The sequence below is a fragment of the Heloderma suspectum genome, chromosome 1 (genome assembly GCF_057233095.1).
Source record: "Heloderma suspectum isolate Gila_16-S chromosome 1, 16-S_ref, whole genome shotgun sequence".
Taxonomy (NCBI): Eukaryota; Metazoa; Chordata; class Lepidosauria; order Squamata; family Helodermatidae; genus Heloderma; species Heloderma suspectum.
The window spans coordinates 346,962,039-346,974,526 of record NC_139458.1 but is presented as its reverse complement, the minus strand read 5'-3'; the positions used below and the strand labels follow the sequence as shown (position 1 = coordinate 346,974,526).

Here is a 12,488-nt window from a genome sequence, read left to right as displayed (position 1 = left end):
GTGAGGGCAGTGAGCCTTGAAAGGCAAGTAAGGGCGCAATCCTATAGCCTCTAGTCAGTGGCTAGACAGCCATAGGATAGGTCGGTTTCCGGGAACCGACCCTGGAGCTGAGAACCGACCTGAGAATTGATCTCCACCCTTCCCGCATTGCTTTGTAGGCAGGGAAGAACAGCCCCGTGTTCCGCGCTCAGAAGAGGAGAGTGGAGTGGCAAAAATGGGATGTTCCAGGGGGCATGCTGGGGCGGGGAAGTTGGAAATGCCGGTACAACACATCCTATGTGTTGTCCAGCTGCCACTTCCTGCGCTTTGAGGTCTCACGGCTAGACAGCCAAAATCAGCTGTCTAGTTGCAAAAGCCGGGTGGGGGGAGTGAGGAGGAGAGCCACTTCTCACCACTCCTCCCACCCTGCACTGGACAGACAGTTCCCCCTGGGCTCGGAGGCAACCGTCAACCCAGATAGGATTGCTCCCTTAGAAACCTTAATAATAAACATAAAAGATGATTACGTAAGCCCCATCCCACACCAATCCAATCTTATATAGAACTTGAGATTTCAGCTTGTATAAATTATACTAACCTTATAATGACGGATCATATGTCACTGACATTCTAAAATACATTAATATTCTAGTTAATACTAAGTGTCTAGTACCATTCTAATGGCAGTAATAAAACTGGTAGAATTTTTATCCTAACACACACACAAAACTGATTGTTTTTAGTTTTGATTGTTTTTAGTTTTGACTTATTGCACCTCCTGTCCTCAGAGAGAGAGAGAGAGAGAGAGAGAGAGAGAGAGAGAGAGATATCTTCTAATTTTATCTATTTAAACTGTATGTATTCCTGAAAGACTGAGTAACTATATTGTGCAAGACTGTTATAGAAAATCGAGCAGTTATGTGGGGCTGTCTGTGAGGTTGGCCCAGAGGGTGCACCTAGAGCAAAGTTTCACTTTCCTTTTGTTACATTGGGTAAACTGTTTTTATCTGTTACTGTTCTCCCATTTGATTATGTTTTTTGTCAGGGCTGTATTATTGTACCCTGTTTTGGGATTATTCTATAATGAAAAGCAAGTAAGACATTTCTTAAATAAAATAAAATAAATAAAAAAGAAAGAACAGTGCCATATTTTACTGTGATACTTTTGCTCCCTGAGCATACAGAGCTTGTAAACTTTGATGAGCTAATGTGCTGCAAAGTACTAGAAAAATACCTGCTATTTACTTTAGTAAATCCTTTGTATTAAACTTAATGAAAGGCCAAAAAGAGAAAGGAAATGGTAACATAAGAAATATAAAATAGAAGATTTCATTGCCATCTTCTACCAACAACATGATGGCTGATTTATTGTAGTGCTGGCTTTGACAGCCCACTAGATATTTTAAAAATATTCTAATGGTATTGAGGCTATGCTAAGATATTTCCCATGTTTTAGGTCTACAACACTGGATATTTCAGAAGCACTGACAAGTATGTCAGTTTGACCTTATTCATGGACCAAATATTTTAATCCTTAGAAACATTTATAAAGTAAGCTTACACTGAATGTCTAATTGCCAGCTGCTCTTCTCCCCTTCCTCCTACCCCCTTCTTTACCATCCAGTCTTTGTTCCTTCCAGTTGCTCTTTTCAGCCACTCTTTCTGAGCCTCTTTACTTCAGCTCCATCTTTCCTCCTCCCCTGAGCTTCTAGCCTTCAGGCTTTTATCCTGTGCTTCTGCCCACCTCTTCCTCCTCCCTCAGAGTCCTGGATCCATTTAAAGAGCCTCTGTCCTGATTCCCTTTTCTTCTGTTTAACCAGCCCTAACTGTGGCTGGCTACTGCTGCTAGGCAACAAGGAATACATAGGGGACTATACAGTGACCCCTGACGCCTCCTCACACAAATATTTTAATATAATAATTAATGAAAATCCTTTAGGTGGTAACATTTTAATCCCTTAGCATGTCTTAAAACCACACGTTGGTTCCAGATATACCCCTCCATGAATGGAAGAGCTTCTTTTGTTTGTGGAGGGAACCAGGATCCAGAAGAGGCTTCCTGCTGAAACAGCGGGAACACACAATTGATTTTCCCTCTTCCTTCTGCAGCCAGCATCACCTCTTATGCTGAATGGGTTCTGATGGGTTCCCTAACCCTCCAGAGCAGCTTTTTAGGGGCCACACGGGGCTGCATCGAGAAGGAGGAATCAACAAAAATCACCACTCCACCCACTTCCTCTGGCACCAGCAGAAGTCTGCTGAGTGCAAGTTTGGTTCCACCTCTATGTTTCTTTTCTCAATGTTTTTCTTCTGTGCTTTCCCTCTCTTTTTCAGTACCTTAAATATTTGCTTCAAGAATGTTTTTTGTCTCAAATTGCCAATACCTAGAAGGACATAAAAATTACAAAGTACCTAGACCACAGCACTGGCTAATTTCTTATTTCCTTTGGGAATAAGGGGATTTGGTCAAAATAATATTCATCTCAAATGATATCTGGATACAGCTAAGAGTTTTAGTCTTTTATGTACCACTGTACTCTTAAAAGCTGTTAAGAGTATTCAAAATACAAATATGATGATGGTTCTATAGATTCCATTCCATAAAATGACTAACCCTCTTCACTGTCTGGAAACCAGGGTCCCCAACTGCATGGAGTTGTGCTCACATTCAAGAAAATGTGAGAAGAACTTCCCTGCAGATCTTGCTGTTGAACACAGCAAGGACAGGGATATGAGGAGCCAGCACACACAGAGACACTGGAAGTGGGGCCAGTGTGTGCTGTCCCTTCTCGAGTTTTAGCCTTCACACATGTAGAGGTTACTGTGTAATCTGTATGCCACATGAAAGTAGATTGCTTTAAATGGGCATTTAACTCCCAAAAATAGTATATTCTGTCATCAATAGCAGATAGCAAGTATAGAAGCACTTTTCTATCTGAGCTGTGAGGTGTGCCTGTATTACTATAGCCGAATGCACAGAAGATGTGAAGATTTATTATAATTTAACCTAATGAGTGTTTTTTTAAAAAAATCTGAACCTTTACAACTTGCTTATTGACTGTTGAGCATGCATCTTACAATGAAACAAGAAAATCTATTGCGTTATAGAAATCAGTTAGGGATATCAGTATAGAGTTACCTGGGTTTTTGTAAATGCTGAGTACATCCTTGAAATAATGAGGTAAAAATCTTTCTAGTAAAAGCAGCACATCTTCCAATTCTTCCAGAATCCCCACAAGTAGAAAATTTTCATTCACATTCAGTTTTGCTCTTTCGAGGGCCCATTCACCAGGCTCCCTTAAAGAATGTTAAAAAATTCTTTAAATTGAATTTTGCAAACAGAAGTTTTATTCGGTAATAAAGTGGGTTTATACTATAACAAAGTCTTCTAGGAAATCTATCTATAATGTTCAATAATTTTAATGGTAACTATCAAGGTTTCAGTGACATATTTAAAGGATCCAACTACTCAAGCCGTCAACACTGGCCTGTTGGGGGGTCAATAAAAATTGTGTTCCCCAAAGGATTTTGTTTCCTGTCATATAAGTTTCAACTTAATATCTAATTTTGGACAGGACAAGCTTATGACTGGGGGTGGGGGCTGTAAAGAAGAGGCTATTTTGCTTTTATGTTCAGGCTACAGCTATTTTAGAAAAAGGAATTTTAGAAAAAGGAAGAATTTATTCAGAGATCAAACTCACTGATGGCTTTGGGACTTATTTTGCCCATTTCTTTAGCATGTAGCATAGCTTGCTTGCTCATATGGCCAACTGGTATTCTGCATGATTCATTGTCCTTCAGATTAACACTGGCAACACTAGTTTAGTTCCCTGCTGCTGCTTGTTGATCATTCTAAATCCAATTTCTCCTGGTTCCCTAAGTGGTAAACAATAACTCTGAAATGGCTGGAATAGAAAGAAAAGGTGGATATATAGTTACCTGCATCTTGGATGCTGTCCACAGAAATATGGAATAATATAAAATAACCTGGGATTGGAACATTCAGGGTAGTTCTCAAGAACACATACGTTAATATCCTAAAAGAAAGGGGAAGAAGGTGGGAGAGGGGAGAAAAGGAAAGGAAAATGAAATGTTAAGGTTCTTACAATGAAGTTATCTGTTGTGAAAATTCATGAACAAGTGCACGTAGAAAGCTCATTTTGGTGGCAAATCCACATTCACATGTCAACTGTCTTGGAAAATGTCAACTATACAATTAATGACGTATACTAGTGTTAAATGGGTTCAACCTACATGGGTTCAAAACAGATACAATCTTCAAGGTTCTATGCACATCAATTTTTATGGGGGTTTATGGCAGATCCTGGATTATTTCTGCACCAATACGATCTACCACAACAATATGATATTCATATATTGTACCAGCTTTGCTTTTGAGACTTGTAAAAGGGATAGCTGTCTGTCTATCTCTCTGTCTTTCTAATCTAGCTAGCTAGCTATCCATCTATTGCCTTTAAAAAGAAAACATATAATTTTAACTGCACTCAGTCATATTCAATACGATCAGCATAGGGGTCAAACATATTTAAGTACTTCAATAAGTAGAAACTGGAACACTCTTAACCAACAATGGACAGGACTGCATTAATATTATGGTGAACAAAAGTTAAAATTCAGTTTGGTTTATGAAGTACTTAAGTATTAACTGAATAAGTATTAATAAGGAAGCATTAACCATTTGACAGATGCTTAAAATAAATTAAAAATTGTAATTCTACACTGTTTATATGAATATCTTAAGAATTATTTCTGTGACAAATGCTATAACAGGAATCAAACCATTACTGGAGAAAAATTAAGCTCAGCATGAATAATAGTAGAAACATATTTAAACTCACTTATGAACCCCATGATAATACAATGATATACACAAATGCAAATAGGATGAAAATTGGAATTTGACCACCAAACACCTCACCACTCCCTCAGCAATTGGCTAAGCTGCTTGGGTGTCACAGAATGGTCACAAAACCTCTAACAACTAAGGAGAAACACTGGACATGATATACTGATCATGATTTAGTACAGACAGTATGAGTGAAATGGAACTTTAGTTTGCTTGGGTGAAAAACATGCACAGGGCCTATATGCTGTTGACAGAAGGCAGAAAAACAAACCAAGGGTCTGGGGAGGAGGATAGAGTATAATTTCTAGGGAGCTGAATGGGAAGAAAAGCCACTAGTGTCTATAATAATAAAAGAGGATATATGTCGTCAGTAACATAATTCTAAGACCATGAAAACTAGACACCTGAAACTTGACACATATACACCAAGAGACTCCAGCAGTGTGCACCTCAGGGTTATTTTGTTGTTAAAGTGCATTAATTAACTTTAATTAAATTAAATGTATCTGCGCATTTGAAGCCTGCAGAACCATCTTCAGTCACTAGGTGGCAGACTTCCCAAAGCTGCACATAGCTTTGCTGTTGATACAGTTTGAAGCAGAACCAGTGAGAGGGGTTTAGTCCAAGGAACAGAGGTATATGGCTGACCCCTGCCCCTCATGTCGGGCAGAACCCCCTCAGGGCAATGGAGTGAACATAGCCCTCCCTCAGGGGTCTACAGCGGTGTACCATGACAGGAGCTGTGCCTAAGAATGTCAGTGGCTGTGCCTTCCCTCAGAATTGGGGCAGGCACAATGGGTCCAACTCTGACAGCTGCATAACTTTACTTCAAGGCTTTGCTGAATCAAACTAAGGCTTATTCCAATCCACTGAAGTTAGGTATACTTGCTAGTAAGTAAATAAATCAGAAACCTCAAACAGTTCCTTTTCCCACCATATTTAACATCAATAACGCAAAGGAATTGTGCGCACATGCACAGAACTACACGTTAACAGTTTATGGTCACTGTCTTCAAAGTTGAGAAAGTGCCTAGTAGATTAGTGACCATTTCAGACTCATGTAAGAGGGTTATCAACAATCTGATGCAATTTCCAACATCATCTTAGAAATTAACAATTATAGCCTCAGATCGGAAATTATATTGTTGCATCTCAGAAGCATGGTATGCCAACATATTCACACAAGTTTTTCTAATAAAGTTAACTGTTTGCAAATAAAATGTACAAATCTGGCACAGCCTTCACATTCATGATACATCTCCAATAGTACACTCTGTGCTGAACAAATTTGTGGAGGAATTCCAAAAATGAAGTGAACTGTTTTAACAAACATTCACAGCAATATCTGGGATAGTCTCCTCAATGCATTTGAAACACAGAGTATGCTAATATGCCAAGGATGGTTCTTAAACTGAAAAGGCTTTACTACCACTAATCTAATGGCCCTATCAATGCATACTTAACACATACCACTCAACAGTATGTATTTGCTCCTTGTCACAGGATTACAAGCATTATATTATTATGTTGCTTTAAAAAGGAATACATTTATTTTAACTATCCTCAGCTCTGATATGTTGTTGTGGAGGGAATGTTTCCAAGCTCCTGATTGCAAATTTTTGTCTACTCAAATGATAAATCTTTTAAAGCTCTGTGTACTTTCCTTCCAAGTGGCAGCTCTCAACTAATGAAAGATACTCTGATCTTCTGGTTTCAGTTTAAAAAGTCTAACTCAAGAAATCAGTGTTTGGATAAAATGTTTCAAAAACCACTAAAAGTATTGAAGAGACATGCTAAAAATGGTCAATCTTAAAGTAAGGTTCATATAAAAACATATTCAATTAAAATATGTATCTAGAATGATTTTCATTAGCCAAACAGGTTTATTTGTTTATTTAAATATTTATATACCACCTTTTGGCCTTTGAAATTGTCCCCAAGGCAGTATATATAACCCTGAACATAATCTTAATCCAATAAAAACTGAGAGCAATGAAAGTCTTAAAAACAATCAGACTTAAACAGCATCAAAAGATAAGGGTTAAGGCTGTCCAGTCATGTATGTTCTCTGGGCAGCTCACAAGAAGGAAAATAATAATACACCATATTAAAATACAAGAACAAAACAGTCCTACAACCTTTTAACGTGCAGAGAAAGAGATAAAACCACTTCAGCAACACAATACCCAGTAAATTACACACCAAATGATGGGCTGGTTTGCATGGTCAAACAACCCACGATTAAGCAGCCAAAGGGGGCTGCAGCACATGCCAGTGGTCATTTTGAATATTCAAGCTGTGGCTTGCCGTGTTATCTTTCCTTGGGCTGTAAATTAATTATGCCACTCCATTTTACTGCTCCTTGATTTTTTTACTGTAGCTGGTAGTGTTTTTTAAGGCTATATTTTAATGCTGTGTTTCAATGTTGTGTTTTTAATACTGCATTTTAATATTGTGAACCACTGCTTTTATTATATTCAGTGGTATATAAATACCACCAACAAACAAAATACAAATAAATCTGAACCCAGGCGATGGAGGGTGTGCAAGGGTTAACAAACCAAGATCATTTCTAGGGTTATGCAAGGGTTGTTTAAGTCTTGCACAACCCTTGCCACTTGGGTTCAGATGACATGACCAGCTGTGGCTTGAATAGTTAAAAACCGCCTGACATGCACCACGGCTCACCACAGCTCGCTGTGGTAGAGGTGAGTGTGTGAACCAGGTCATTAAAAGGCCAGTTTTGAAGATCAGAAATTATTTAATAGGTCTGGGTGAATAAAAAGGTCTTCACCTGGTGCTGAAAAGACCATAAAAAGGGTGCCAGGTGAGCTTGCTTTGAGGGGCTTTTCCACAGTTGGGGTATCACCACTAAGAATACCCTCTCCTTAGTAGCCACCCACCTCACTTCACTTGGTGGGGGCACTTGGATCAGGGCTCCTGAAGAGAACTTTAAGGTTCAGTTAGGATATTCGGGAGAAGGCAATCCTTTAGGTAACCTGGTCCCAAGCCATTTAAGGCTTTGAAGGTTAAAACCAGCACTTTTAATTGGGCCAAGAAACAGACTGGGAGCTAGTGAAGTACACTGGCATAAGATGATTAAAACACCCAGTCCCAGTTAATAATCTTGTAGCCCTATTTTAGATCAAATGAAATTTCTGAATTGCTTTCAAAAGAAGGCTCACATACAAACAGCAGCGCTCTGTCCCTGCCTATCTATACCACTGGTGGTGGTGGTGAGACTTTTTATTCATATCTTAAAGGACTAGGTGACGGGTAATTGACCTTCAAATATATACTTCCGAGACCAACACCTCCATGTGACTATAGTGAAATTAATTAATATATAAAAGGAACAGATATTGCACAGCTGTGGACAGGGACAGTTTCATATTCCATAAGTGCAAGTCATCACTTAACTCCTGATAGTTTCACATATTCACAATACTAAATAGTAATAGGAATTATCACACCAATAGTATAAAAAATGTATATGCTATCAGTGTGACAACTGAAAAGAAAGCCATGGATGGAAAACACGAGGTGTTTTTTTTTTTTAAGTATGTTTATAAATTGCCTTCAATTAAAAATACCATTTTATCATATTTAATTTCTCTGAAAAAATGGCAGGCTCTAGGTACATCATAATATTTCAAATTAGCTACCATTCTATTCCTTAATTGCTGGAAGTTAGATAAGGGTTCCACTTTATAAGGGTTCCACTTTTATACTTGACCAGTGCAATCCTATACATGTATACAGTACATGCCTAAGTGAGTTCTATGGGATTTATTCCCAGGGAAGTGAGCACAGGATTGCAGCCTGAATGTTTTAGTGAACTGGTAAATTACAGAGTTCTGAATTGTTGACTATGATGTTCCCACTACACATAATTAGTGAACTTTTAGTATGTAAATCTTGGTATTAGCTCAGTGATTCAGGATACAGCACTGTGATCAATTCTGTAAATAAATATATCCAAATCTACAGTAACTTCTAAATTCTAACCACAGGAAAAGCTCAGATGTATCTACAGCTACATCATTGTCCTGTCCACCATATATGTATGTGAGATGATACGTATTATGAGTAATAAATAAAATATGTTTATTTAAAACCTATACTGTCCTTCAACCGTCAGTTTTATACTGTCAGTTCTCAGACAGGTTCACAACAAAATCATACAAAGTTCGTAGCAATCCAGAAACAGAAACGACTACTAAAACCCAATAAATTAAAAGCATCAGGTAAAAAGTAGCTGTTACTTGTTCCTAGCTAACCTTCTAAGCTTAATCATATATTTCTAGATGCTAGCCAGCTTTGATTCATTGTTAACAAATATGCCCAAAGGAATAAATGATGACATTTCTTTGTTACACCAAATACAATGCTTTAGCTTACTATTAAATCTAATTGCCTTTTCTCTTTCATATATATTTCCTTATGAAGATGAAGGGGGATGTCAGCTGAAGGCAAGGGCCACAGAGGAAGTGGTGAGCTAAATAAATGTTTTTTGGCTCAAAAGCTGCCCCCAAAGAGGAAAATGAATAAAAATCTATTTAGAAAAATCAGTGTGTGAGACTAGTCAGTGGTGAGTTCTTTTAAGGTGGCTGTTCTTCCCAACATATAGCCTATGTCAATAGCACTCATCATAGACAGCCAAAGAAAACTTCCTTGCTCTACTGAGAATCCTAAAAATCTCCAACCGTAACTTTTAGAATCCATCCTACCTGAAAAATGATTGCTCAATATTTACAAAATGGGTCAAACCATCATACTGTAACAGCCTGTTGTAATATGAATAAATGACCTGCAGTCGTATATAAAAGACTTCTTCCACCTTGTATGGCGTTCTCCCAAACCATCTTCTCTGCATCTATTGCTACACCTGTAATTTATCTCTTCTCCACACTTCCAAAATTTCTTGAAAATTTTAAAAGAAACAAGGAGATGATAGCAAAACAAGCTTCTGCAAGGTTTGTTGTTGTTGTTGTTGTTGTTACAACATCCTCATTTTTAAAATATTTCTGGGTACTATCTGTTACTCAGTCACCACTCTTTTCCTCTTATCTTACCATATCTATCTTTTTTTGGACTGGGCAAAGACTATTTTGCACTCACAGTACACTGTTGGTACTTAAAATGTAAGTTCTAAACGTGCTATAACTTTATGACCATATATGAGGATACATATTTGAACAAAATAAAAGGGTGACAATTTGCTGCGGATGATAAAACTAACGCTAGGGTGATAAATATGAAGGATGTCAGGGAACCTATACCATCCATAGGTATATAGAAGAGGGGATTTCAGCAGGTGCAGTTTTTCCTAGTCCTGCACAACAAACTGTACTTGTCAAATTTCCCTCTTCTACACAACTAAGAGTACTTCTACACTATATTCTTAAAATGATTTGTCATTCTTCTCTCTGAAAGACATTTGGAGCTGTAGTTCTATATATAGGGTGTGTGCACTATGGGGAGTAATCTATCCTGCCCCCACGCTGGTGGAATCGACTATTAGTGCAATAGGAACTAGTGGTTCCTGAAACATCCGGAAATGAGTGGCAATGCTTGTTTCCGGAATGGGACAGGTCAGTGGAGCTCTCAGAAGGGAGCTCAAATGATTTGTTCCATTCTGGAAATCAGCATTGTCACTCATTTCCATGCTTATTTTAGGAATGGCTTGTTCCTGTTGCACTAGCAGTCTGTTCTGCAACAAAACTAGTGGAGGCACAGTGGCATAGGATACTGTCCTATGATTCTCAGGGAAATAATTATCACAACTCTCACCAAAGAACAATTGCCACAATTTAATATAAATATGTAGTTTGCTCTAAAAGTTGCACTGCCAACAGACAGAGAAAAAAACGTTCTTAAAACCTACCTGCTCCCCTCTTGACAGTTATCTTTAATATGGAAACACATTCCGATTGCCAGAAACAATGGCACTCAAAAAGCTATTTAATTATTCCTTCCACACACTATTCCTTTTGTATCATGACTTGTTGGATTGTAAGCCACTGGCTGGAACACTTAAAAAAAAAAAGTAATTCAGCAGCTTAATGCAACATTAGGCACTTTACAAACAGGGAGGTTTGGACCGACTGCAGCACCAGCACATCACAATATATCGTGGTGCATAAACGTCACATCAGTATCACAGGGACAGATGGGGCTGCTCAAAGTTGGCTATCTTGTTGTTGTTCAGTCGTTCAGTCGTGTCCGACTCTTCGTGACCCCATGGACCATAGCACGCCAGGCCTTCCTGTCCTGCGCTCTCTCCCGCAGCGTGCTCAAGTTCATATTCATTGCATCGGTGATGCTATCTAGCCATCTCATCCTCTGCCGTCCCCTTCTCCTTTTGCCTTCAGTCTTTCCCAGTATCAGGGTCTTTTCCAGAGAGTTTTCTCTTCGCATTAGGTGGCCAAAATATTGGAGCTTCAGCTTCAGTATCTGTCCTTCCAGTGAGCACTCAGGGTTGTTTTCCTTTAGGATTGACTGATTTGACCTCCTTGCAGTCCAGGGGACTCGTAAGAGTCTTCTCCAGCACCACAGTTCGAAAGCATCAATTCTTCGGCGCTCAGCCTTCCTTATAGTCCAGCTCTCATAGCCATATGTTGCTACTGGGAAAACCATAGCTTTGATTAGACAGACCTTTGTCGGCAAGGTGATGTCTCTGCTTGTTACTATGCTGTCTAGGTTTGCCATAGCTTTCCTCCCAAGGAGCAAGCGTCTTTTAATTTCATGGCTACAGTCACCGTCTGCGGTGAGCTTGGAGCCCAAGAAAGTAAAATCTGTCACTGCTTCCATGTCTTCCCCTTCTGTATGCCAGGAAGTGATAGGGCCAGATGCCATGATCTTCGTTTTGTTAATATTGAGTTTCAAACCAGCTTTTGCACTCTCCTCTTTCACCCTCAACAAGAGGCTCTTGAGATCCTCTTCGCTTTCTGCCATTAGGGTGGTATCGTCTGCGTATCGGAGGTTGTTGATAATTCTCCTGGCAATCTTAATTCCGACCTCTGATTCATCCAACCCAGCATTTCTCATGATGTACTCTGCATATAAGTTAAATAAGCAGGGTGCCAATATGCAGCCTTGTCGTACTCCTTTCCCAATTTTGAACCAATCGGTTGTTCCATGTCTGGTTCTTACTGTTGCTTCTTGACCCTCGTACAGGTTTCTCAGGAGACAGGTAAGGTGGTATGGTACTCCCATCACTTTAAGAATTTGCCAGAGTTTGTTGTGATCCACACAATCAAAGGCTTTAGCGTAGTCAATGAAGCAGAAATAGACGTTTTTCTGGAATTCTCTTGCTTTCTCCATGATGCAGCGAACATTGGCGATTTGATCTCTAGTTCCTCTGCCTCTTTGAAACCCAGCTTGTACTTCCGGTAGTTCTCGGTTCGCATACTGCTGAAGCCTAGCTTGTAGGATTTTGAGCATCACCTTGCTGGCATGTGAAATGAACGCAATTGTGTGGTAGTTTGAACACTCTTTGGCGTTGCCCTTCTTTGGAATTGGAATGTAAACTGACCTTTTCCAGTCTTGCGGCCATTGTTGAGTGTTCCAAATTTGTTGGCATATTGAATGCAGCACTTTAACAGCATCATCTTTTAGGATTTTAAATAGCTCAGCTGGA

General features: G+C 39.1%; 1 protein-coding gene across 2 annotated transcripts in view; it reads right to left on the bottom strand.

Moving 5' to 3' along the window:
• The window catches only part of UST (uronyl 2-sulfotransferase), a 186,430-nt gene that overhangs the window by 39,483 nt on the left and 134,459 nt on the right, over positions 1-12,488 (bottom strand). For both annotated transcript variants that reach the window (XM_084827802.1, XM_084827801.1), the window contains exons 6-7: positions 3,919-4,016; positions 3,119-3,276 (exon numbers count right to left, since the gene is read on the bottom strand). In XM_084827802.1, coding sequence (XP_084683928.1) covers positions 3,119-3,276; positions 3,919-4,016 — 256 coding nt within the window. The remainder of the gene's footprint in view (positions 1-3,118; positions 3,277-3,918; positions 4,017-12,488) is intronic.